The following is a 26,739-nucleotide window of genomic DNA, read 5'->3' on the forward strand; positions in this document are numbered from 1 at the left end:
TGAACTCTGGGCCTGGGCGCTGTCCCTCAGCTCTTCAGCTCAAGGCTAGCGCTCTACCACTTGAGCTACAGCACCACTTCCAAGAAACAGCTTTTTAAAGCAAGTACAAAGACCAGAAGTGAAAATTAGCCAGGCTCCCTATTAAGGAACAATTACAATCTGAGGAAACGAACAAGAACCAAGAAAGGTCCCATATTAGAACATGGCAGGAGTGTTGGAGGGAAAGTAAGGAGGTAGCTGGAATACAGTGAGCAAAGGGAGAGAAGTTTGGGAGGTCATATAGTCCTTGCAGACCACTGTCAAAATTCTGGCTATCTTGGTTCCTTTTCTGTCTGTTTAAATGCTACCTTACTAGGTAAGAATACAACAGGCAAATGGAATATCTAGACCACTAAATCTAACAACCTAACTCTGCCTCTCCCCACATTTCTGTCTCATCTTCCTTATTCCCTCCATAGTACTTGCCTCCATCTGATGTACTTTTCTAGTTGTTACTTAAACATCTTTAGTTAGTTGTGACTTTGCTTTGTTCACGTATATATACCTAATCTTTAGAACAGAACCAGTCACAGAAAGCATCTTCAACAAGTCATTTGAAATAATGGCTTTCTGGCATTTTGGTATTTTATCTGTTTCATAAATCTACTTCTCATGTTTCCATATAAGAGATAGATATACTTTTACTTTCTACATTGACCAAATCAAGCTTCTACACCCCTATATCTGATCCTCTTTCCAAGGATATAGTCACCTTAGGAATCTATTTTGAGGAAGCCTGTAGGGGTTCACTTGGCATTAGATAAGAGTAATCCTTTTATCTAAATTCCCACAACTTCAACACTTAATTTTCCAGCATATATCTAGCTTCAGTATGGTTTTTGTGAATATTTTTTTTGTTGTTGTTGGTCATTGGGATTGAAATTTGGCCTGGGCCAAAAAAGTCCCTCAGCTCTTCAGCTCAAGGCCAGCGCTCTACCACTTGAGCCACAGCACCATTTCCTCCCTCTTGTGCATTATTTAAGATACTTACGTTAGCTTTAACCTTTTTGCATGACCAGGCATTACAGGAACATAAAGCATTTTGACTCCCTGTACCACCATTGTTGGCTCAATTCCATATTTCTCCTAAAAGTAAATACCCAAAAGAGAAACATTCAAAACCCTCAAACAAAATGTTGGGGTGAAAATGTTTTAAAATGAACAGTGAAAGGAGAACCAACTTATACTTAAACAATATTTAGCCTAAGTAATATTTGTAATTGCAAATATTTACAATTATAATCTTTGATATATAGTTTATAATGCTAATATTTTACCCATTAATAATGAACAAAAACTACAGCAGTCCCCTTTTTATACGTTGTATACTTTCTATAGCCCATCACAGTATGAAAGAATTTGATGGAAAATTTGAAAAATAAACAATTCCTAGGATTTAAATGGTATGCCATTCTGGGTAGTGCAATGCAATCTCAGGCTGTCCTCTCATGGGATGGGACTCATCTCTTGGTCCTGCTTATCTGCATTGTATACTCATCCACTGGTCATTTAGTGGCTGTCTTGGTTAGCAAAGTGTTAACTGTGTTAATAACATGAATAGACATGCCATAGAAAAACCTGATTGAAAAGGTGAAAGTTCTTGAATTTATAAGCATATAAAATCATATGCTGAACAACTGTGTTCATTGCAGATTTACCATAGCCAAGACATGGAATCAACCCTCACAAAATCAAGAAAATATGGTAGATTTACACAACAGAATTCCACTCATCCATCAGAAAAAGATGATATCATAAGGAAATGAATGGAAAGACTTGGAAAAAAACTGTATTAAGTGAAATAAGCCAGACCCAGAGAAACATAGATTGCATGGTTTCATTTGTAGCTAGAATGTGCCTATAAATCTACACGTAAATACACCGTAGGGTAAAAGATTAAAAAAAAATACACTGGGACATGATAAACTGTACAAGTCTCCAGGCATTCACACACAGTGAGACCAAAAGATATTCTTAAAACAGGAACATAAAGGTGCAAAACCTATGTGCATCAGATTATATAAAATAATATTTGTTAAGATAAACTCCAGGAAATAGAAACAAGGCTTTTTCCTTTGTTGCTGTTTGTTTCTTTTCTTTTGTTCATTTATTTATCTATCTTTGGGAGGCTAAGGGGAGGGCACAGAAATGATGGGACAAAGGGTGAACAAATGTACAAGTGGTACTAACTAGACACTACATTGAAAATGAACTATTCAACTCGTGGATGAGGACAGGAGCAAAAAGAGCAAGCGAAGGGGTGATACTTACCGAAAAGGAATGCTCTCTTTATCTGACTTATGTAACTGTAACCCTTCTGTAAGTCACCTTTATACTAATGCTAAAAAATTGCATAAAAAAACATCATATGCTAGGGCTGGGAAGGTGGCTCAGTGGTAGAGTGCTTGTCTTACATGCATGAGGCCCTGGGTTCGATTCCTCAGCACCACATAAGCAGAAAAAAAAAGCCGGAAGTGGCACTGTGGCTCAAGTGGTAGAGTGCTAGCCTTGAGCTGAAGAGCTGAGGGACAGAGCCCAGGCCCAGAGTTCAGGGCCCACGATCAGACCAAAAAAAAAAACAATTCCCAAAAAACATCATATGCTAGAACCACTAAAAATCTACCATATATTTTATTTTGTGAGTGTTTTTATTATATTGTTTAACTACTCTGTTTTATTGTTGTTAATTTCTTTCTGTGGCTACTATATAAATTAAATTTTGTCATAGGCATGCAAATATAGTAGAAAATATAATTGATAATGGGTTCAATACCATTTGCAGTTTCAGGTATCACTGGAAGTCTTGAAATATTATCTTCCATGAATAAGAGAGACTAGTACATATATAACCAGACTCAAAACTACTAATGAACCAAGTAAATAATATCTTACTTTGACTGCATTTATAAAATCCAATAGAGTGAAATCTTCTTTTCCATGCACAGTCCATCTGTCCCATATTGTAAATGATATTCCATTTCTGTTGTAGAAAAATACTCAGAATATAAACACTTAAAATGTCTTCCAATTAGAAAGTATAATACAAAAAGTTTCTGGAGTCCATTATTTATGAGAAAAAACAGAACTTCTAAATATTCCATAGTTTATTTCCCCATTATGTCACACACATTATTATCAGTTTCATTATGTTGTTTCGTTTATGATGTTGTTCATTATGAATCAGTATATCTCAGTGTGGTTTTTCTTTCTTTTAAATAGCTGAGACCTACTGCAACAATGATACTCACAAGACACTATGTTGGAAATGAACTTTACAACTTTGGGAGTGAGGGTAGGAATGAGGGAGATGGGGGAAGAGTAGGGATAGTAGGAGAAAAACAAAGGAGGGGATAATAATGCTTGACAAGAAATGTACTCATTTCCTACTCATGTAACTGTAATGTATCTCTGTACAGCATCTTTACAATAAAATAAAATAAATAACTGGAGGGGTTTCATTATGCAATATTCCAGTTACCAATTATAGGATATTTGGAATGTCCAAACGAGTGGCTATTATAGTGTCAGAATGATAATCTTGTACATATAATTTGAGATATATACAAATTCCTCTGAAAACTGGAAATACAGTGTCATATTTCCCCTATTGTAGATTATAGTAATATACTTCCACCAGTGATTTATGTTGCTTTCCTTGTGAGGATAGTGCTATTCAAATTTTGGCTGATGCCAATCTAAAAGTAAAAAATTCAAGTCTAAGTAACTGTTTTCCTTTGTCATAATCTAAAGTTCATAATCCATAGTCAGACAATGGAAAAATTTCTAATTTATCTGAGTTAAGTAGACACAGATGAAATCTGTATAAAAGTCTAATACATATAAACTATGAAAAGTATAATCGGTGATAGTGTAACACAAAATAGTGTAGCCAAACAAACATGCAAAAAATTCTTTGGCTAGTTCAGTAACAAATGCTTCATCAAAATGAGGTTTGAACTGGTCTTGAAGTGATAACAAAGACAAACATAGAAAAAAGAGATAAAGTCAATACTTCTTACTTCTCTCTTATAAAGGTATTTTTTTCCATTTTTATTATATAAGAGCAACAGACCTTCATGCATACCTGATTTCAGTTTTTCTTACTTCAGATGTCTCTGTAAACACTATAACTGGAATGGCTAAGTTAAGAAAACAATTTTTGTAAGCTTCAAATGGATAACCACCAGTTACTTTGATCATCTCCAAGGCAACCTAGATAAAAGAAGGTGATCTGATTATGTTGTTTAAAACCTACGATTTGAATAGGATCTATTCAGTTTTCTCAAGTCTTTCTCAAACATGTTAGTGTAGAATAAAAGTAGTTATAGAGTTGAAGTAATATAAATTTCTTATAAAAGTCTTTAGAATTTTAGTACATTTTACCTTCACACTTTTAACTTATCTTCTCTATATAATGAACAAAGTTATTTCACCACGTAATCTTTGTACTTTGAAAGCACCTGCTACAAGCAAGAATAAAGTAAAAAAAAAAAAAAACTCACTCAGATTAGGGGCACAAAAAAATACCTTTAGAGAAATTAGGGCCAAACTGAAAATCTTCAATTATAAAAAAATCTTAGGACAATTCATTTCATTCATGAAAAAGAGTATCTACTTTATATGGGGGATATAAAGATTGAGAAAACTGACAATTTTGTGCATATTTCTCCTGTTAAGAGCTTCGTAAGCACAAAATTTCAAAATGCCTGCTATGTTTTCAGAAGTATCTTGGAATTTTAAACTACAAAATCCCATATTCATTTCTCTACATCTCTGAGTAATTAGCTAAGGTTTATGTGAATAGGAAGACAGGAAAAAGGCCATGAAAAAGACCCATTTTCATTTGAATAATCTTACCAAGCCAGAAACTGCAGCAGTAGATGTTGCTATGGCAGGAATAATTTTACCAGCTATGCGCTTTGTTTTGAAACGATCAGTTGGTTCGATGCTATACATTTTGGCACGAAGATTTGATGCAGCTGTGATGAAATCTATGTGTCCATTACTATCATCATCTTTTTCAAATGAAAGTACTGCCATCTGAAGGTCACCTGATCAGAGCATCCAGAGTAAAGTTCCCAAGTAAGTGGTAAAGTTTTTACTATATAAAAAGCAATGTTGGTTCATCACCACAGTCAAAGTATGGAATCAGCCCAGATGTCCCTCAGTGGACAAAAAGAGCAAGAAAATGAAGTATATATGCAAAATGGAATATTATTCATCCATTACAAAGAATAATATTGTATCATTTGTGAAAAAATGGAAAGACCTGGAAAAAAATATATTTAGTGAAAGCAAGCCCAGAGACAAAGGTTGCATGTTTTCCCTCAAATGTGGAAGTTAGAATTAGCTTATAAACTTATAAATGAACACCAGGCGATGAAAGGGGTGTGGCAGGGTCAAGGAGAGAAGCTTAGATGAATGAAGAGAAGAGGAAGAGAATGCAGTCAAGAATTCAATGTATATCTTACAATATTAAGAAAAGTGAGGGAAGAGGTAGATTGGGAGACTTGGGTGAAAATGTTGAAAGGAGTGACATTGATCAAGATAAATTGTATTCATAAACTGTCAACTCCTTGTACAACTACTTAAAAGATAGTAATAAAAAAATGTTGGCTCACTTTTAAAGACTCAAATAATTGAGAAATGTAAAAAATTCAAGGAAACTTAAGTTATAGCAGGATATGAAAATGGCTCTGACGCCACTAAATTAGGCTCCGATGCCACTAAATTAGGCAAGTTTCTAAAATACAAAAAAAAAAAAGAAAAAAAAAGAAAAAGAAAAACCCTCCAGGAAATAGCAAAATAAGGAAACTAAGTTTACAGATCTACTAACAAGTGGATTATAATAAAACAAAGTCCACCTGGTATTGCTCAATATTTGTTACTTGTCTTATCTACAACTAGGAAGATCAATTGTTCAAACAAAAACATGTATCTTTTAGATCAGTGGTTTCTATATCATTGCAGTGATTATTATTTTCAATTAGTTTTCCTGACGTTTTGTTGGTTCATGCATAATATCCCAAAACTTTGGGGGGTCACTCACTTATGAAAAATGATGAGAAGGCCTACCCGAGGGGTAAATGGCTCTGCTTTAAAAAAAAAATTAATGGTCTAGTTTTTCTTTATTTCAATGTTAACACATTTTTTAAGATTGTATGTTTACATTCTGACAGTAAGAACCTACGAAGAGTTCTATATGATTCGTCACCCTCAAGTCTGTCTAAAAACTAGTCTTCAGAAGGACCTTATTATCCTGAATTTTAAATTCCCAACAGAGTGATTTGCTCATGTTTTTAAACTTGTTCACCATCAACTACAGTAACAGCAATCAATATAATTTGGAGAAGGAAGACTTCAACATTCAAGGATAAACACAAGGTGTGGAAAATGATGAATTTAGTCACAGTTAAAGATAAAAAGTAACTTTCATAGGATGATGAAGTTAACTGTTATTATTATGATTTTTTAATTCCACAAACTTTTCAATATGAAGCTTAAGTGAAATAATAGTCACTATAGTTTAAAAAATTTTTTTTTTGGTTGGTCATTGGGCCTGGGCACTGTCCTTCAGCTCTTCAGCTCAAGGATTAACGCTCTACCACTTGAGCCACAGTGCCACTTCCGGCTTTTTTTTTCTGCTTATGTGGTGCTCAGGAATCGAACCCAGGGCCTCCATGCATGCAAGGCAAGCACTCTACCACTGAGCCACCTTTCCAGCCCCAAAACGTTTTTGGAAAGAAGTTCCCTTACTTTTGCTTGCTTCATTAGATGAAATAGCCTTTTCTAGTTGGTAAACAGCATTCCTCTCATCTTCACTGCTAATAGGAACCTGGTCAGGTTTCCTTGCAGTTTCATCTGTTTGGACAACCTTGAAGTATATGTATACAAATTTATTAATGTTATCATATCCTATAGCTAATTTTGGTTACCATTTATCAATAGATCACAAAGAGAAAAATATTTACTCTATATATTTTAACTGCATCATGAATCATTAGATTCCACTCATTCACTGAAGAGACTTCCAGTGAAATACACATAGACATTTTTCTATTTGGCTGCTAAAGTATTTATTAAATAACTTATATGGATCTTTTCAAACTCCATACAAATATTAAATGTTTTAATTCTGACAAATGTACTTTCAACTCAAATGGCACACTTGCAGTAGGTACAGAAATGTTCAGAAACTGAGAAAATTCATAAAATATATAAATTGGGATTTCTTTATTGCTGCCAGATGCTAACAAGTAATTTTTTTCTTCATATACAAAGTTGAGCATAATAAAGGCAGAATATACCCCTAAATACATTTTTTTGGTCCGAGACCAGGACTCAAACTTGTTTTTGCTCAATGGATGGCACTCTACAACCTGAGCCATGCCTCCAACTTCAATCTTTAAGAAATTTGCTTTTCTCTATCCATATTTAGAATACATTAAGCATATTAGCTGAATGCTCAGTACTGTCTTGCAATTTTACTACATCCATCTTGTAATTAATCGACTTTCCAATTTTATTGGGCAATTATTTTATACCTCTTGTTCTCTGTTCTTTATTTTCCTATATCCTTCATTCTAAGCTAGTAAGCTTGCTTACTATCTCAACCAGAACAGTAATCTTTTCTCTCACATTCCTGATTTCAGTTCCTTAGAAGTCCTTCCAAGACCGTATTAAAGTATACAGAGAATCCAACTGGTTTTCCAGCTCTTTCTGCTCTAGTTAATTTTTGAGATATAAATCTCACTTTTGGCCAGAGCTGGTTTGGACCACCAGATGTCTATTTTGCAGTTGGAATGATGGAAGTTGCCACAACATTCAGCTTTTTGTGTTAGCCTTGAATTACAACCCCCTGGATCCCAAGGAGATATGATTATAATGCCTCAGTCAACAATGCCCAGGTATTACCCGCATTCTTGAAATATTCTCCTAATAGCTTTTCCTGCTTTCTCTTTATATTTCATACACTCATTCTTAACCACAGCCAGTTATCCTTTTAAATATAAGCCATATCATGTTACTCCTCTGCTTAAAACCCTCTATTAGCTTATCTCATAGTATAACACAAAATATTTAGGATTACTGAATTAGCTCTGAAATCTCAGCTTAAACTTCCCCTCCTCCACATACATGTGTATTCTCTCCTAGAAAAATCTTAGCCCTAAAAGCCTTCAAGGGTTCTCTCCACACACCAAGAATTTTGTTCCTTGTGTTCTCTAGGTTTAGAATGGCATTTGTCACAAGCAGAAATTTAATTAACTATTAGCTGAATGAATAGATTTATAAACTTACCTTGTTGGAAGGTTTGAATTCCTGAATCTTTACTTGTGAAAGAATATTCATGAGGGAATCTACTGCCAAGTCCTATTTATTAAAAAAAAATTGATCAATGTTCTTCAAACGCCAAATCCTATAGCTAATAAAAGAATAGTTACAATTCAAAACAAATAATTTATCACTTAAGTATTTAGACTATACTATTTGAGACATTCACCCTTATTTCTATGAAGTGGTCACACATCAAGACTACTAGATAAAAAGGATTAGGGGTAATAAATGATTAGTCTACAAACCTGAAATCTTTTTTTTTTTTTTGGGTCTGGTCATGGGGCCTGAACTCTGGGCCTGGGCGCTGTCCCTCAGCTCTTCAGCTCAAGGCTAGCGCTCTACCACTTGAGCCACAGCGCCACTTTCGGCTTTTTACTTTTTTCTTATGTGGTGCTGAGGAATCGAACCCAGGGCCTCTGGCATGCAAGGCATGCGCTCTACCACTGAGCCACCTTCCCAGCCCAAACCTGAAATCTTAAGTTATTTCTGCAAGTTTTAAGAAGGAAGTCTTTTTTGTTCACTTTCATACTTTTAGTTTTACAACATCCCTTAAACAATTTAATACTCAATGAATTAAAAAATCTAAGAAAATTCATTCCTTGAGAAGCAGAAAAACAGTTCAAGATGAATTTAGATGTTTAAAGCTATTAAGAAACTGCTTAACATATGACCTTTAAACCCTGTATATAACACGGCAACCATTCTAAATGCCACTTGTGTTTAGACTTTCTTCAAGAATTTTATATGCATTAATTCCAAAAAGTATTAATCAACAGGAGGACCAGACAGTCTATAATTGGACCTACAACTAGGTATGGTTGTAACACACCAGTAATTTCATCACTTGTGAGGCTGCGGAAAGATCAATAGTTCTATTCAGTCTTCCTGGAAGCATATTTAATGTTGATATACATTTGTGAAGAAAAACTAATGTTCGTACATATGCCTCTTAAACATTGTACTCAATCTTTCATATGTGAGTCAGTGAAGATATCTAAGAGAGTAAGTATGATAATAAGGATAGTACACAAGTTAGCAATACAAAATAAATTTAAGAATATCTTTGTCTTTTTTTTATACCAAAGCATGTTTACTGCATTCCAACATTTGATCAAATGCAGAAACTGGCAGTCAGATGAGCTATGTTGCCCATTAAAATTGCAACAATTAATTAAAACAGTTAACATCGCTATAATGAACAAATGAATAGGTGACTAAGATGACATTCCTGTCAATAAAACAAAAGGAATTAAGTTTTCTGGCTTCCAGAGGAATTGTGGACTATGAAGGTCCAGCCTTCAGGGACTGGTTCCTGCCAAGGCTCTCAGGAAGGAGGCCAGAGCCACACCTGTCCTTTGGACCCTCCTCCTTGGGTCTTGAGCTATGCTGCACCCACTTAACCATGAGCCCTCAAGTCCAGCTATCCGTGCTCCAGGGTCATCACACAGCCCACTAACACTGGCCCCACTGGGAAATATCTTTAAGAAGTATCTTCCCGCAACTACAAAATAACTCAATTTGACTGCATAAAATAACTAGGATAACAAAGGCACAGGTTGTTAAGTATTTTTACAAAACTTTAAAAAATACTCATGTTTCATTACTCCTTAAGTGAAAGAAAAATTCAGCTTTCTTCTTAGTAATACTGTAATAAATATTAGCTTTGGCTATGTTAGACTGGGAAATATAACAACATACTATGTTTATACCAAAATGAATCATTCTTGTAAAACCAAACTTTGACTCAATTAACTAATTACAAGCTGTTTTCATATCACTTAGTAAGGGGTGGAGAATATATTACCTTTTCTGCAAAAGCAATGCGGTATATAGTAGCATATAGTTTTGCAGCATTCTGAAGGAAACTGAGGTGCCTTGTGAAATTAAAAAATAAAGCAAAATTTGAAATCATAGCTTTAAATTCATACTTTAAATTCATAGTTTCAATGTCTGACATATTAAAAATATGACTTTTAAAATGTTCTAAATAAGAAAAATCACAACATTTTTATTATATAATTAGAAGTTTTATTACTGGATTATATATTTGAAAGTGAACAATGCAATTCTAGTATAGATCAAAACACTGCAAAAAAACTACAAAAAGATGAAATGCTTATCAAAACTACTTCTAATATTCAGGTAATCATCACAGCTACTTTATTTTTTTTGCCAGTTGCGGAACCTGAACTCTGGGCCTGGGCCTGAGCTGTCCCTCAGCTCTTCGGCTCAAGGGTAGCAGTCTACCACTTAAGCCACAGCACCACTCCTGGCATTTTCTGCATATGTGGTGCTGAGGAATTGAACCCAGGGCCTCATGTATGCAAGGCACACACTTTACCATTGAGCCAACTTCCCTTTCTACTTTAAAGACAGGAGTGAATGCTATAAGAAGAAAAACTAGACTAGTGGTAGAAAATTTAATTCACAGGAAACTAAAACAGACCAGTTATGAAATAGTATAGACCAATTAAAGTTAAGCAAATTAGTTCATTTTGAAAACAAAGAGTAATCAAAGAAGGATTTGTTTTAATAGTCTATGTACTGAAATTACAGCATTTTTTTTTTTTGGGGGGGGGGGGATCGGTCATGGTGCTTGGGCACTATCCCTCAACTCTTCAGCTCAGGGCAAGCACTCAACCACTTGAGCCACAGCATCACTTCTGTTTTTTTGGTGGTTTATTGGAGATAAGAGTCTCATGGAGTTTCCTGCCTGGGCTGGCTTTGAGCTGTGATCCTCAGATCTCAGCCTCCTGAGTAGCTAGGAGTACAGGCATGAGCCACCAATACTGGGCAATTACAGCATTTTGGAAAACAAGAAAATGTATGTAGGCTACAAATAAAAAATCCACAGACTTTGATAAAATAGGCCTCAGTTTAAGACTGGGGTTAAAAGCAAATGTGACTTAAAAAACAGTTGGCTAAAAAAAAAAATAACCCCCCTCCAAGTTATGTTTTTCACAATACTGTCTCTGCAGGCTTAAACATGCAACACACACAAAAAATTAAACAGTTATTAGTGGCAAGAAATATTAGTAAAGGCAGCCCAAGTTATCTAATTAAAATAAGTACACAAAAGTGTAAATCTAATATAACGTATTATAGAATTCATGCAGAAATCAACTGCTTTGAAAACTTAATTGCTTCTTCCATATAACTAAAGATTCTTAGTTTTATTAAATATATAAACATTTATTGTAACGTGACTTTTTTGGACAAAGTCAAAGAGGTAAATTTTTAAAGTAGATAATATAAATAAATGGATTCACATTTGTATGAAAAAGATTGTGGGTAGCTTTGATGACCAGAAGCACTTCTAGTTTTTGACTAAGAAAAATGCAATAATTCTGAAGTGTACAATCAAAAATACACAGTTAAAATAGATATACATACTTACAAAGGTTCATTTAAATCAAATTTTATTGGAGAAGGTGGCCTCTTTGGTGACTGCCAGAATAAACCTATCAAAAAGACACAAATATTATTTTCACTATATGATGAACAGTAATCAGTAGGTTATATCATCATTTTTTTTTCTCAACACTTGGTTCTACTTACTGCCATCTTTTAATCGTGTGTCCAGAGGAAAACAGTGAAGAAGCTGAAGTGCCTAAAGAAAAATATTGAGTTAAAGGTAAACTATTTGACATTAACTGAGAAAAAATTTTTAATTAAAATTATAACTTTCTGTGTTAATATATGTCCTTTATTAACCAAAACATAAGGAAGTACTCTACTCTTGAACTATGTACCTACCCAATCTTAATTTTAGTTCAAACTCTAATACAAGGATCTGAACTCAAGGCTTTGTACTTGTTAGGATGGCGTGATACCCCTGAACCGTATTTCCCAGCCCCGTTTTTAGCCAGTTACTTTTGGAGTAGGGTCTCACTTTTTTCTTGAACTCAGGGCCGGAGCATCGTCCCTGAGCTTTTTGCTCAAGGTTAGTACTTTACCACTAGAGCCATGACTCCACTTACATTCTTTTTTTTTTGGTCTGTTGGTCGTGGGGCTTGAACTCTGGGCTTGGGCACTATCCCTCAGCTCTTCAGCACAAGGCAAGCGCTCTACCACTTGAGCCACAGCGCTACTTCCAGTCTCACTTCTTTCTGGGCTATGTGCCTGAGCCTTATTCCACCTACTGCAGGTTTGCCATCCTTGCTGGGATCACTGGGGCATATTACCATATTCAGCTTGCGTAATTTTCTGATTCTCCCCTTTTCTGCTTCTATCACATAGCTTGGGATAACAAGAATGCACAACTGTGCCCAATTATGTGTTGAGAAAGGAACTATCAGATTTCTTTTTTTTTTGTGGGTCATGGGGCTTAACTCTTGGCTTGGGCGCTATCCCTCAGCTTTTCAGCTCAAGGTGAATGCTCTACGGCTTGAGCCACAGCAACACTTCCACTTCTGTAGTGGTTTTATTGGAGATAAGAGTCTCATAGAGGGACTGGGAAGTTGGCTCAGTGGTAGAGCACTTGCCTTGCATGCCTGAGGCCCTGAGTTCGATTCCTTAGCACCACATAAGCCAAAAGAAAAAAGCCGGAAGTGGCGCTGTGGCTCAAGTAGTAGAGCGCTAGCCGTGAGCTGAAGAGCTGAGGGACAGTGCCCAGGCCCAGAGTTCAGGCCCCATGACCAGACCCCCCCCCCCCAAAAAAAAAAGAGTCTCATAGACTCTTCTGCTGGGGCTGGCTCTGACCCTGATTCTCAGATCTCAGCTTTCTGAGTAGCTAGGATTACAGGCGTGAGCCACTGGTGCCCGGCTAGATTTTTTTTTCCCCCAATGTCTCTGCCCAGCCCCACAAGTACTGGGATTACAGACTTGCTCTACCTTGCCTTCTCTTGTTTCAATCTTTTTTATATAAATAGTACCTTTTATGTTATCATTTAGCTCTTTTTAAAGAATTCGGAAACAAGGAAGCAATGAAAAACACACACAATATTTTGTATTTTAAAATTACATTTTTTGAGATTTGTTTTAAAATTATCTTGGAAGGGTAAAAATTGGGCATAGATAAAGCAAAACTGTAAGTTGATGATGATTAAGTTTAGGTTAATGTTTATTATACAGGAATCCTTTACTATTTTTCTACATTTCTATAGTTGAAAGTTTTCAATAATAAAAAATTGGAAAACAGTATCAGGTGTGATGCTATATGCGTGGAATTTCAGTTACTAGGGAAGGAGAGGCAGCAAGATTTTGAGTTTCAGTCCACCTGGGATAAGTTAGGGAAAACCACTTCAAAACCAGAATATGGTTTTGAAGGTATGGTTTAAGTGTAGAGATGTTGGAATGCTGTCTATCAGGTATGTAGCTCACTTCCTCAAAAGGTGAGGATGCTCTGGATTAAACTCCCAGTATCACCAAACATAAAACAAAACCCAAAACAAAAAAAGCTCTACAGGGCTGGGAAGGTGGCTCAGTGGTAGAGCGCTTGCCTTGCATGCTTGAGGCCCTGGGTTCCATTCCTCAGCACGACATAAGCAAAAAAAGAAAAAAGCTGGAAGTGGTGCTGTGACTCAAGTGGTAGAACGCTACCCTTGAGTTGAAGAGCTGAGGGATAGCACCCATGCCGAGTTCAGGCCCCACGACCGGACCCAAAAAGAACAAAAACAAAACAAAACAAAAAGCTCTACAGAATATAATGACCTAAAAACAATTCTTTTAAGTTTCTGAAATGCTGACAATCATAGTAGAAACCTTGGATAAGGAAGTATGACAAATATAAATGAGGGGAGACAGGAAAGGGAAGGGAGAGCAGGGGTAGTGGGGCATGAATTCAAGGTTTCTTGCTCTCCCTTGGCTTTTTCCATTCAGGGCTGATGTTCTACTACTTGAACCACACCTCTATTTCTGGCATGTCTGCTGTTAATTGAAGATAAGAGACTCATGGATTTTTCTGTGATTCTCAGATCATTAGCCTCGTGAGTAGCTAGGATTACAGGTAGAACCACCTGAATTTAGCACTAAAGAATGATCTTTCTTTAAACTAAAGACAGAATACATTCCTTATTCCAAAAGGAGAAAAGATACATATATACTCTTTATTCCATAGTAAGAAAAGATATGTAAATCCCAATTTTGCATATGAAAGATAATAAAACTAGCAATCTAATAAATGGTTTAAATATTTAAAACAACATTCAAATAGAAATTAGTTGCATGTTCTTCCTGTTCTCACTTGTTACTACTTATTTCTCAAAAGCCTGACCAAGTAAGAGTAAACATCTCATATCAATGAAAATTAGTAATGATGGAATGGACCTGGGTAAGGTATTTTCTTAATGACTGCTAATGCATACTTACCTTATGATTAAAATATTTTTCAAACTTTAATCTTGCTAATTCCACACACTGGAACCAATTTCTAGGTCTTCTGTTAAGTAACTTAATAACCTGAAAACAACCTTCTAAACTCTGCCCATTTTGTATCTTCTAGAATAGGAAAGAAAAACAAAACAAAAATTAAAATACTTCTAATTTTGCACACACGATCCAAAAGCCAAAGGAGAGCATCTATGTTTCATGTTTTTATTATTTTTTTTCCTCTTTTAAACTTTTTTTTTTTTTTGGTCAGTGAGGGGGCTTGAACTCTGGGCCTGAACGCTGTCCCTCAGCTCTACAGCTCAAAGTTAATCCTCTACCACTTGAGCCACAGCTCCACTTCTGGTTTTCTGAGGGGTTTATCAGATTTAAGAGTCTCTGGCTTTGGGGGCTGGGAAGGTGGCTCAGTGGTAGAGCACTTGCCTTGCATGCATGAGGCCCTGAGTTCGATTCCCCAACACCACATAAGCAAAAAGAAAAAAAGCTGGAAGTGGCGCTGTTGCTCAAGTGATAGAGCACTAGCCTTGAGCTGAAGAGCTGAGGGACAGCGCCCAGGCCCAGAGTTCAGGCCCCACGACCGGACTCCCCCCCCTGAAAAAAAGGAGTCTCTGGCTTTGAACCGCGATCCTCAGATCTCAGCTAGGATTACAGGTCGAGCCACTGGCACCTGGCTCAAACTTAATGTGTTTCTCTTCTCTCTCCTTTTGTCCCAGTACTGGGGGGAACTTGGTTCCTCATGCTCTTGGCTTTTGATTCATGGCTGGTGCTCAGCTATTTGAGCCACACAGCCAGTCTGGCATTTTTTGCAGATTAATTGAAGATACTCTTGGGCTTTTCTGTCTGGGTTAGCTCTGAATTGTGATCCTCAGATCTCAGGGTACTTAGGTAGCTACAATTATAGCCTAGAGCCACTGGTGTCCAGTTGTTATCCTTATGTTTTTCCCTTAAGTTATTAGGACCACATATGTACTTAATTTAATATATGGAGTTCTACAGGTAACACTCACTGCTAAAAAGTTAGCTTTTTTAATAGTAGAGGAATAAGAATACAAGAAAATATCTCTGAAGTTTCCCTCATTATGTCTACTAATGACATTTTCATTTGAATTTATATCAACTAGCACCAACTTGAAAATATGTTCTATTATACTGATTATGTTCAATTATACTGATATAAATTGTAACATCTGTATTAATACATTTATTTTTACCTTCAAGACTTCTTCTGCAGATTGATAGGTTTGCCAAAATTTGTTAAACAAGGAAGGCTTATGGGAAAAGGAACTTTCAAACTAAAAGGAAGGAAAGAAAAAAAGTTACAGATGAAAGTATTTAAAAGTTAGAAAAAAAACCTCTCCTTTCTAATGAAAGAAAACAAATTTCTTGAGAAGAATTTTTACCTTATCTCTTGCCCACTGAATAGTATGTTCAATAGCAGCTGGAAAGGATTTTAGAGTACAAAATGGTATTTCCTCTTCAGGGGGATCTCGCTATAATAAGATACGATGACAGGCATTTAATAAAAGTCAAAGTTTTAATTAATTTGAGTTTTATATAAATAAGATTTAAAAATATCTATTTTTATATACTCTCAAAGTTAATTCTTTTGACACCTATTTGTTAACAAGATTGCAAAATAATTAAAAATACAAAAACATCATTTTTTATCTGTGAAGTCATGTGGTTTAAGTAAAATAACAGGAAAGATCTTAGCAATGATGTAGTAGATGAGAGAATGAGAAATTTTGGATTTTTTAAAACATTCATTACTTTGAAAATCTTCAAGTAAAATATACCATCGTGATTCCCCCCCATAAAGTAATCGCCTTAAGAACTTGCCATTTTGTATTGTCGTGACACATACAAACTTACTTCATGAGTAAACCTGAGAAACAAATGACTTTATAAAAACTGACCTAATAAAACATATGTATCAAATAAAAAGATATTGATGCTTTCAATTATTTTACTTGAGTTGACTTTATAAATTTTAAAAGCTACAACTTAGACCAGTGGTTTTAACTTAAGACAGTATCTTAATATCACTTATGGGATTTTAAAAGCTTATTCATATCAGCTATGTAAAATACATACACATAAACAACTTGGTTCTACCTATAAAGAATCTGATTGTCTAATGTGATTTTTGGAAATCCACTAGGGTTTGTACAAGTTTCACAGATACTTGTGACAATGCATGCTAGGGATGGGAATTCCTAAGAAAAATAAGCACTGAACACTGATGAGACCTGACTTCTTTATTCTTTACATTCCAACTAATATTTAACATAACAAAATTATCAGCAGATAAATATAATTTTATGTCTGTTGATAGTTTTATTCTTAAGCTAAAGGTTTGTTTCAATATAGGTACCTTAAATACTGATTTTTTACAAAGCTAATCAAGCACTGAGAAACAGTAAAAAAACTAGGACATAACATTTTTATGATTTCTAAACATTATGTTCAATTATGTTTTAAAAATATATAATGGTGTGTGTTGGCTCTTGCTTATTAATTGTAGCTACTCTGGAGGCAGAGATCAGGAAGACCATGGTTTGAAGAAAGTAAGCAAAGGTGTACAAGATCTGATCTCTAACAATAAAAATGCTTGGTGGTGTGGTACACAGAATTCAGCTTAGCTATGTGGGAAGTATAAATAGGAAGACTGTTGTCCAAGGCTGGGCCAGGCAAAAGTGAGAGCCTTTTGAAAAATAACAAAAGCAGAGGAATGGGATATAGTTCAAGTGATGGATGAGGCCCTTAATCTTGCTAAAAAATGCACATGTACACATATATGGATATAATTTAGAAAACAAAGACTAAGAAAATTAAGTCAAATTTGTTGGCTCACTAATAAAGACAAAATGATGAAATATAAAGAAGATAGAGAGTACCTTCAAAATACTGATCCACTTACATGACTATTGTAAGATTCAGTCAAGTGAGGTACAATAATTTCAGTGTGTCCCTTGGTTCCCATTGTTCCAGAATCTAAGAGAGGCCTTAGATTTGCTACACAACGGCTGTTTGAAAACATAATGGGTACAAAACACAGAAGTGAGCCATATCAAGAAAGAAAGGGATAACCACCACTCTCTACTTACCATTTTACATATAAATAATCTCTTGATTACTATTTTTAGGTAACAGAAGCATTAACTATGAAACACTTCCGCTTTCCAGATAAAATTTTCCATGCACACAAATTTTGTTTCTCAACTTAGTCATTTTTATCTCTTCTTTTTACTACTAGTACTGAATCCTGGGCCAAACTTTTATTTATTTCTAGGTTAATTTTTAAGCATGTTAACCTTTCTTCTAATTTCTATTTAATTTTTGGTTATTTTCTGACTAATCACTACCCTTTTATTATATCTCAACATTATCTTCATCCCACACACTATTAACCTTATTCTTTAATATGGTCATTACCTAAATTTTGTAACTATAATTCCTCTAAATTTTGTATTTTTTTTCCTCTTTCCTATCCTACTTAAGATTAGAATCTTTTCATAGGAATTTCTCAACTGGTAAAACTTCCTGTTAATATATTACTTCTAGCATCCTAGCATTAGTAAATCATATAATGATGTTAAAAAGACTATGCAAGGTGTACACATTTATATTCATTCATTCATTCATTCATTCATTTATCCATTTTTCACAAATATTTATGGAACATAAAGTGCTATGTTTGGCATTGAAGATAGTGATGAAAAAATGATTTTTGATGAATGGTTTAGTGAGTAAACAAACATTAAATAAATATACATGTCAGTAAAAATAAATACTATTAAGTAAAAATTATTGAAAGAAAATTTGCAGGCCTTAAATAAGTGAAAAACCTAAACTGAGAGCAGGTAGGTAGACTGGAGTCAGGAATTCTGGAAAACAAGAAATACCCCTTCCTGATGAGTATTTGAGAGTCCGTGAGGTAAAATGTGAAAGCCTTTTAAGAACTCAAATAAGGTAAATGTAGCTGGCTATAGAGGAACCAGGGAATATTGGGTACATTTTAAGGCAGAGTGGTGAACAATGAAAACCATTTAGGCCCATAACAATTTTTTAATGTTTTGAAATCATCTATGGGTTTGAGGAGTACTACCACTGGAACATAGAAAATGTGGTAATATTTCGATTAGTTGGCATGAAAAATAAAAAGTAAAAGTGAAAGATACTTTATAAACCTAAATTTCAAAAACATACCTGTCTACATATCTCCTGGCTTCCACATTATCTAATGCTGTAATAATTATATCTTGTTTAGTATAAAACTCATCATTGTAAATGATCTCAGTGGCCGGACATACTTTGTTCAGGTGTGCATCTATCTTTAATTGAGGATTTATTTTCATAGTTGCATCAGCAGCAGTATAGCTTTTAGGTTTCTAAATAAATAACAAATACAAACAGAAGGAAAAAAATGTTAAACAAAAAAAGATGAAATATGATTGAACTCACACATCCTTATTACTTGGAATATATAAACATGAGTGAAAGAAAAATGAGGCTAATTTTTATTTTTTTGTGGAAATCATTATCATTGTAGTCTGGATCTGATTACTGTAGCTGTATCTAATAATGAACATAAGTCCAAATCATTTATTATGAATAAATTATTTATTATGAACAAATTATTTATTATGAATAAAAATAAAAACATAAAAACAATCTATTTCATAGCTTAGTGCTTCAAAATTCTTTTTTTTTTTTTTTTGGGTCCAGTCATGGGGGCTTGAACTCTGGGCCTGGGTGCTGTCCCTCAGCTCTTCAGCTCAAGGCTAGCGCTCTACCACTTGAGCCACAGTGCCACTTCCAGCTTTTTTTTTTTCTGCTTATGTGGTGCTGAGGAATCGAACTCAGGGCCTCATGCATGCAAGGCAAGTGCTCTACCACTGAGCTACCTTCCCAGCCCCCAGTAAGCCACCTTCCCAGCCCCAGAATTCTTACAATATCTTCAGAAATTGTTCTTCTATTTCAGTTTTGTAAGAAAGAATACCTATAGAAACATAGTTTGTTCTTTTTTCTAAAGGTTGTATAATCATTAAATCTTTGGAGTCATTTCAAAGTATTATCAAAGTTCATTTGTGAGTACTGCTACTGACGCTAAATTCTCTTGACCATTCTGAATTCATATAACTAATTTTAATAGTATTTCTGTCTCTTCTCACACTGTTAAGTGACATATTTCACTTCTAGTATTAATAGTGCAGAAACAAATCATAACCTTTATTGCAACTCAGTAAAATAATAAGTAGGTCTTTTTGATTGTTTTATAGATAAAAATCTAAGCTAATGAATACTGTGATACATTTGAGTTTTGAAGAGACCTTGGTAGTCTGCTCCTAATATTTGGATAAGTTAGACAATTACATTAGCTATATTCACTGCTTTGGTTACTTTATGTGATGTGACATTCTTAAGCTTCATTTAACTTAGTTTACTACCAATGAGTTACTGAACAATAAAAGGAAAAATTTCTAATATTGAATGCTTGACTGAAATTGCTTCTCTTTCCTGAAATATCTGAAAACAAGTTATTACTTTTTAATAAAACTATGTTGAAAAGTTAAAGTAGATTAAATATACAAAAAGGTTTGAATTGTTAAACTTGACAGTTTTTGTAACAAGGACACCAAAAGTATAGTTCCAAATTTGTAATATGAGTATCAGAAATTGTTTCAGTATATTTACTTACGGAAATCAGGTATTGAGATATACTTTGATGATCAAAAATAACAAATACTGTTTGTTTCAAATATTAATGTAAAATTAATAATAAAACAATTTTTAAACTTTTCCCTTTTGGCCTTCCGATTATTTAACAATTGAAGAGCTTCTAATAAAGAACATATATTCAATCCTTACTTTCCATTTATAAAAAGAAAACTACTTTTTGTATAATGTAACAGGTAATTTTAAATATTTAAAAAGTAGCCACATACCTGTATGTGATGAGGACGAAATAGGAATTGTCTATTTAAGTTGGATTTTTCTATCAAGTCAGGATCTGTAATTGTAACCTAATGCCAAGAGGAAAACAACAGGTAATTTATTTTGTGTTTCTCAGTATGACTAAAACAATCACCACAGAATAGTTTAAGTTACTGTTCAGGTCACAGAAAGTCAAAATTACAAAATGGTTAGCAATTTGAAATAAAATCTGGCTAAGGCAGGGTATGTAGGTCAAGGTGCTCCTACAGGGTAATTGTATATTGTGTATATCTGTTTTCATGCGTGAATGGTAGAGCTGAACAGTTGTGACAGGTATCTATCTGGTCTGCAAGCCTGAAGTATGTGTAAGTTAACCCTTTCAAGAAGGTCTACAGACTTCTATTTACCCAAATATAACTTATGGAAATTGAACCTGAATTATAACTACAATAGAATGGAACAGATTAATATCATTTGTTCACATATATTCATGAAGCTTTAGACAACTTCATTCAAAAATAATCTTTTTACTTTAGTTTTCACTATGTGAAAATTATTTTTATCACATAAACTTTATAAAAGCAGGTTGAAAATCATCCTAAAGATGCTAACACAAGCTGGGCACTAGTGTCTCATGCCTGTAATCCTAGCTATTCAGGAGGCTGAGATCTGAGGGTCACAGTTCAAAGCCATCTCAGACAGGAAAGTCCGTGAGGCTCTTATCTCCAATAAACCACTAGAAAACTGGAAGTGGTGCTGTGGCTCAAGCAGAAGAGCACTTGCCTTGAGCTGAGGAGTGCAGGGACAGCACCCTAGCCCAGAGTTCAAGCCCCACAACCGACAAAAAAAAAGATGCTAACACATACCTATACACATATATGAAATACACAGACTGCTTTAAAAGAGGCTTGTAAAAAAAAAAAAAAAGTTGGCTCATGTAAGATGAACTGGAATTCCAGGAGCAAAGGTTTGCCTACTGCTGTCATAGAATTTTGGAAGGTTTATCTTGATGGCTGAAGCTAAGCTAAGTGCAAACAGCTACTAAGACTGATGCTTCAGCTGTCAGAATTTTATCTTTCATTTATTCAATCATAAACAAAATACTAACAAAAATACAAGGAAATGACACAGCGTACTCTGATAAACTTTTCACTCATTGAGTTAGTTTTCCTTAAGGTACTAACAAGTTAGATATCAGGGCTTTTTAAATTTTTATAAATCCCAACAGACCCTGTTAAGTCTCTTAACACTAGAGAAAAATCAGCACATTCTTTCCTGATAATTACCAACAGAGAATCCAAATTTACTGGTAAGACAAACTGCGGAAACTAAAATTCAGACACAAATGGCCCAGAATAGCAAAGTTGCAACTGAAGTCTTTTAGTCCCAATTGTGGAGCATTTTAATGTCAGGTTTGGTCATACATTATTCCTCTTAGTCGATTGTAAAATTCCAACATTTAGCTGTCTCCTTAGTGCAGTAGGCAGAACTAATAGTAAGAGAGAACTGTCAAGCATTTTGCGCCTGAAGCAAAAAGATAGTAAAGGTGAGCACTAATTCTCTGGAAATACTTTTTTGAGTACTCACTGGGAAAACTTTATTTGGCTTCTTCCTGTAAGATGTCTCTATTCTTTCAGGGTACAGTCAAAAATCTTGCTTCATTCGGTGGGGCAAGTGTCTGCCACCTCAGAAAAATAAGCCAGCACCTTACTGATCCTCAGCTAAAGGGCCCAGCAACACATTGAGACAAACTAAGATCAAGGAGCAATGGAATCTTAATCTGCAATGGACTCTTTGTCTATCAAAGAATAAATTTACACTCTTAGCACCATGCTTTCAGTCCAAAATTTCTGTCTTACCATTCCTTTTTCTTTGCTGGTACCAACACCAAGTAAAGCAAAATTTTTTAACATTTCACAGCCGATGGCTCCACATCCTACCTAGAGGGGAGAAAATGATTGATTTAAATATGAGATTTCATAAAACTAGAATGCACACTTTAAAGAGAACAATTTCATTCTAACTTTCTCCAAATGTTAAGTTACAAAACAAGTACATATTTTAAAAGTTTACTCTTATACATGTCTAACTAAAGAAACTACACAAGAAAACTATAATATTTCTAATTCCTATAAATAGATGATACTTAAAGATTTGAAACAAAAGTCAAACAGTGAGCTAATCTTTTATGAAAGATAAAAATAAAGCAGTGGTGCATGCTTGTAATCGTAGCTAGTCAGGAGTCTGAGACATGAGGATTGTTGTTTGAAGCTAACCCAGGCAGGAAAGCCCGTGAGACTTTTATTTTTTTTTTATTTTTTTTGGGGGGGGCTGGTTGTGGGGCCTGAATTCTGGGCCTGGGTGCTGTCCCTCAGTGCTTCAGCTCAAGGCTAGCGCTCTACAAATTGAGCCACAGTGGCCACTTCCAGGCTTTTCTGCTTAAGTGGTGCTGAGGAATCAAACCCAGGGCCTCATGCATGCAAGGGAAGCACTCTAACACTGAGCCAAATTCCCAGCACCCCTGTGAAGACTCTTATCTCCAATTAACCACCAGAAAAGTCAGAAGTTGAACTGTGGGTCAAGTAAGTGGCAGAGTGCTATCTTGGAGCAAAAGAAGCTCAGGAACAGAGTCTAGTTCCTGAGTTCAAGCTATAGGACTGACACTAAATAAATAAATATATAAAATAGAAATAAAACGAGTAATTTTACACACTTCTAATATACAGAACTATCTTAAGACAATTCCTGTTTGGAATAAAAACATAATCAAAAGTTGGTAAGAGTAGATTCAATATGCATGTAGAAGTTCCAATAACTTCTGACCTTCAAAACATTATTTAAAAAAATTGCTAGTAAACACCAGCTGTAGTTTCATGGCTATTAATTAACAACAACAATACTAAAAGAAAGTTTTCCAGCCATGTTCTAACATATTAGGACAGACTATATCTGTGTTTCTTTATCTATAAAGGAAAATATCCTCCTAGAAACTCATTTAATGTTCAAACATTTGTACTCATACTCTAACTTAAAATGTATTCTTTTTTTTCTTTTTGGTGCTTGGTTGGTCCTGGGCTTGAATCAGGACCTGGGTGTTTCCTAAGCTTTTTTTGCTCAAGGACAGCACTTTACCACTTAAGCCACAGCTCCACTTCTGGCTTTTTGGTTACTAAATGGAGATAAGTTTCATGGACTTTGCTGCTTGGGCTGGCTTTGAACCACAATCCTCTTATCTCAGCATCCTGAGTTTATAGGCATGAGATTAGAGGCATGAGCCACTGGTTTCTGGCATAAATTCTTTAGACCATGAGTTGGCCAGTTTCTTATGTGAAGGAACAGATAGCAAACATTCTCAGTTTTGCAGGCTAAATGGTTTATTTACTTTAGTAATTAGCATAATATTTTACAGCAGAAGTTTGAATGTACTCATTACCATCAGTAGTCACACTTACTAAAAAGATATTCAATTTTTGTAGTTTCTGACACAAAGTATCTCCAATGCAGGCTCGCAAGGCATCATACCTATCTCCTCTGGAGAAAACACGTACCAGAAAAACAGTAAGGCAAAATTAACATCAGTTTCATTACTGTAATGTAAATATACTTTATTCCCGCAATTGAGAAAAAAATAAGGCCCTCAAGAAATGACTTTTCCCTTTTTCCATTTGATGTATGATGTTACAATGGCAAATGATGATGACTTAAGTTTACGGTAGGCCCCATTTACCCACAGGGAAAATGGTCAAGATCCCTTGTAGATATCTGAAACCTCAGGTGATCTTAATTCTGATGTAAACTAAAAATTTTATCCTCAACATACATACACATAAAATTTTAATGCCAGTTCATCTTAACTAAGTACTTATTGAACACTGTGGCTTTAACTCTTGCAGGCTTTGAGGTGCAACAGAAAAACTAGCATGAATTTCTTTTTACTTCTTCCTCATTTCATAAACCAAATATTCAGGTTTTTTTCCTTTTATTAATTTTAGCTCTGTTTTTAAAATCCTTCTGTGTTTCTTTGGGATGCTCTTGAACTTCTGAGTTAAAGAAATCTTCCTACTTCAGACTCCCACCAAGCTGGGACTACAGATGGGTGCCCAGCTTGATTTGTTCTTACCATAATCTTAGTATGTTTCCTTTCTTTAGGTTGGAAACTGTAACCTTTCATTTAAAGATAGAACTTGACTTTCTTCTTTTTGTAATATCAGAATGGTCAAAATCATTATTATTTTTGTATTATTATTAAACATGAGATACCTGAACAGAAGCAATTGTGATATTTGATATGATAAGAGGCAGGGTCTATAAGTGATTAAGAGGTAAAAAGCATACATACAATAGTCAAGGGATTCATGTTCCAGGAAAGACTGTGAAATGTCATGAAGCTATTCAGAATTTCAGGTAACTTAAAATTTATAAATTCTGTATTTCTGAAATTTTCCATTTTTGTAAGTAAATGAAATCTCAGAAAGTAAAACTTCAGCTAAGAGACTAATCTATCTAGAAAAAAATTGTTTTCTAAGATAGTGACTTTTAGAAAGCTCTTAGCGGAATAGGCTTTAATTCAATAAAATTTATTAATTCACTAAAATTAATTAACCCAGAAATCTGGGTTATCTGTGTTTAGGAAGAATGAAATCTATGAATTTTTATCTGATTTGAAGAGATTTATTGCTCAAAAAAGCAAGAATGAGCAATATAAAGATCTCAGATAACACTTTTCTTCATGTACTATCATTATGACATTTTGAATACTAACCATTTTTAAGATATGATTTAAAACTTTATATTCAGTATTATAAAGTAGTAAACATTATTATAACATGCAACCTGTAAGGAGATAACAACTACAAAATAGGGAAAAAGGAAATCTAAAATAAATGAATGTTTAGACAAAAAATTTTAATATCTGCCCCTTATAAACCTTATAAAGTGATAAAAAGATCAATATTTCAGTATTACCGTGGGAGAAATTCTTCACGATCAGGTTTGCCTAGGGATTCAACAATATCTGCTGCTTCAAGATATAACTTAAAAGGAGAAGATTAAAAACACAGTTTACTATATATAAAATTTAAACCACTATAAAAAATTTCTACTGTTACTCAGTAAAAATAATATCAAGTTTGTATAAGGTAAAATAAAATATATTTTTGAATATTCTTTCACTAAAACAGTAATAAAACTTGAATGAACTGTTAACGTGCATGTTACTCATCATAAGGAAGGTATTTCCTAACCTTAAACAGGAAGTTCCAAATATAATTTTCAAAACTACATCAAAATTTTGGAAGACCCATTCAACTTCACCTATATATAATAGTCAAGTTAGTTTTTCAGTAGAAACTACTTAGTATGTTCTTGGATATAGTATATATAATTAGTAACTACATACGCTATAGGAACCCATAATTTCAACATTCTTAAATTCAAAGTTCTTTAAAACATGACAATTATTTATTCAATGAAAAAAATAAAGAACCCTTTATTCTCATTTTAATTTAAGTAACTTGTATGGTTAAACTGGAAGTTGACAATGGTGATAAATTTATAACACACAATTTATATTCCTATAATTGACCTATGATAATTGTTGTAATTAACCTGACAACTTTTATTCTCCATTTAAAAAAAAGTAATTCAACCAAGTAGCATCATGTAGGCACTTTGATATTATAAAAATGATGAATATTACATTCAAAGTAACTGTTTCAAAACAGAAAAGGCCTGAAGAATATACCCACTTCGATACATTCTGGTAACAGAAATGAAGGGTGCCCCTCCTCAACTTTGTGATGTTTTGATCCTGTACTTTTTTCAAACCTGTACAATTCATATTTTCTACTTTTAGAACTCTATCCCCAGGTAGGAGATTAAAGATTCATATTAAAAGGTTCTACATTGGAAGTAGAGGTGTGGCTCAAGAGGTATACTGCCAGCCTGGAGCAAAAAAGCCAAGCAAGAGTGAAGAAAGGTTCCCGAGTTCACACCCTAGCACCAGTACCAGTTCACGAATTCTAAGGTAACAGCAATAGAGAACAAATAACTAAATGGAACAAAAATTCATGTGCTGTGCATTACCTCTACATAGAGGAAATG

The 26,739-nt window shown here is 34.5% G+C and overlaps 1 protein-coding gene across 1 annotated transcript in view; it reads right to left on the reverse strand.

Moving 5' to 3' along the window:
* Uba6 (ubiquitin-like modifier activating enzyme 6) overlaps positions 1 to 26,739 on the reverse strand; it is a 54,736-nt gene that overhangs the window by 4,352 nt on the left and 23,645 nt on the right. Inside the window, exons 14-31 of the mRNA XM_013009054.1 lie at positions 25,603 to 25,670; positions 24,090 to 24,168; positions 22,497 to 22,577; positions 20,649 to 20,726; positions 18,910 to 19,091; positions 17,621 to 17,726; positions 16,101 to 16,190; positions 15,912 to 15,992; positions 14,683 to 14,811; positions 11,932 to 11,983; positions 11,771 to 11,834; positions 10,178 to 10,247; positions 8,338 to 8,409; positions 6,796 to 6,913; positions 4,897 to 5,090; positions 4,124 to 4,251; positions 2,932 to 3,019; positions 1,031 to 1,125 (exon numbers count right to left, since the gene is read on the reverse strand). Coding sequence (XP_012864508.1) covers positions 1,031 to 1,125; positions 2,932 to 3,019; positions 4,124 to 4,251; positions 4,897 to 5,090; positions 6,796 to 6,913; positions 8,338 to 8,409; positions 10,178 to 10,247; positions 11,771 to 11,834; positions 11,932 to 11,983; positions 14,683 to 14,811; positions 15,912 to 15,992; positions 16,101 to 16,190; positions 17,621 to 17,726; positions 18,910 to 19,091; positions 20,649 to 20,726; positions 22,497 to 22,577; positions 24,090 to 24,168; positions 25,603 to 25,670 — 1,775 coding nt within the window. The remainder of the gene's footprint in view (positions 1 to 1,030; positions 1,126 to 2,931; positions 3,020 to 4,123; positions 4,252 to 4,896; positions 5,091 to 6,795; positions 6,914 to 8,337; positions 8,410 to 10,177; positions 10,248 to 11,770; positions 11,835 to 11,931; positions 11,984 to 14,682; positions 14,812 to 15,911; positions 15,993 to 16,100; positions 16,191 to 17,620; positions 17,727 to 18,909; positions 19,092 to 20,648; positions 20,727 to 22,496; positions 22,578 to 24,089; positions 24,169 to 25,602; positions 25,671 to 26,739) is intronic.

This window comes from Dipodomys ordii, unplaced genomic scaffold (genome assembly GCF_000151885.1).
Source record: "Dipodomys ordii isolate 6190 unplaced genomic scaffold, Dord_2.0 Scaffold8, whole genome shotgun sequence".
Taxonomy (NCBI): domain Eukaryota; kingdom Metazoa; phylum Chordata; class Mammalia; order Rodentia; family Heteromyidae; genus Dipodomys; species Dipodomys ordii.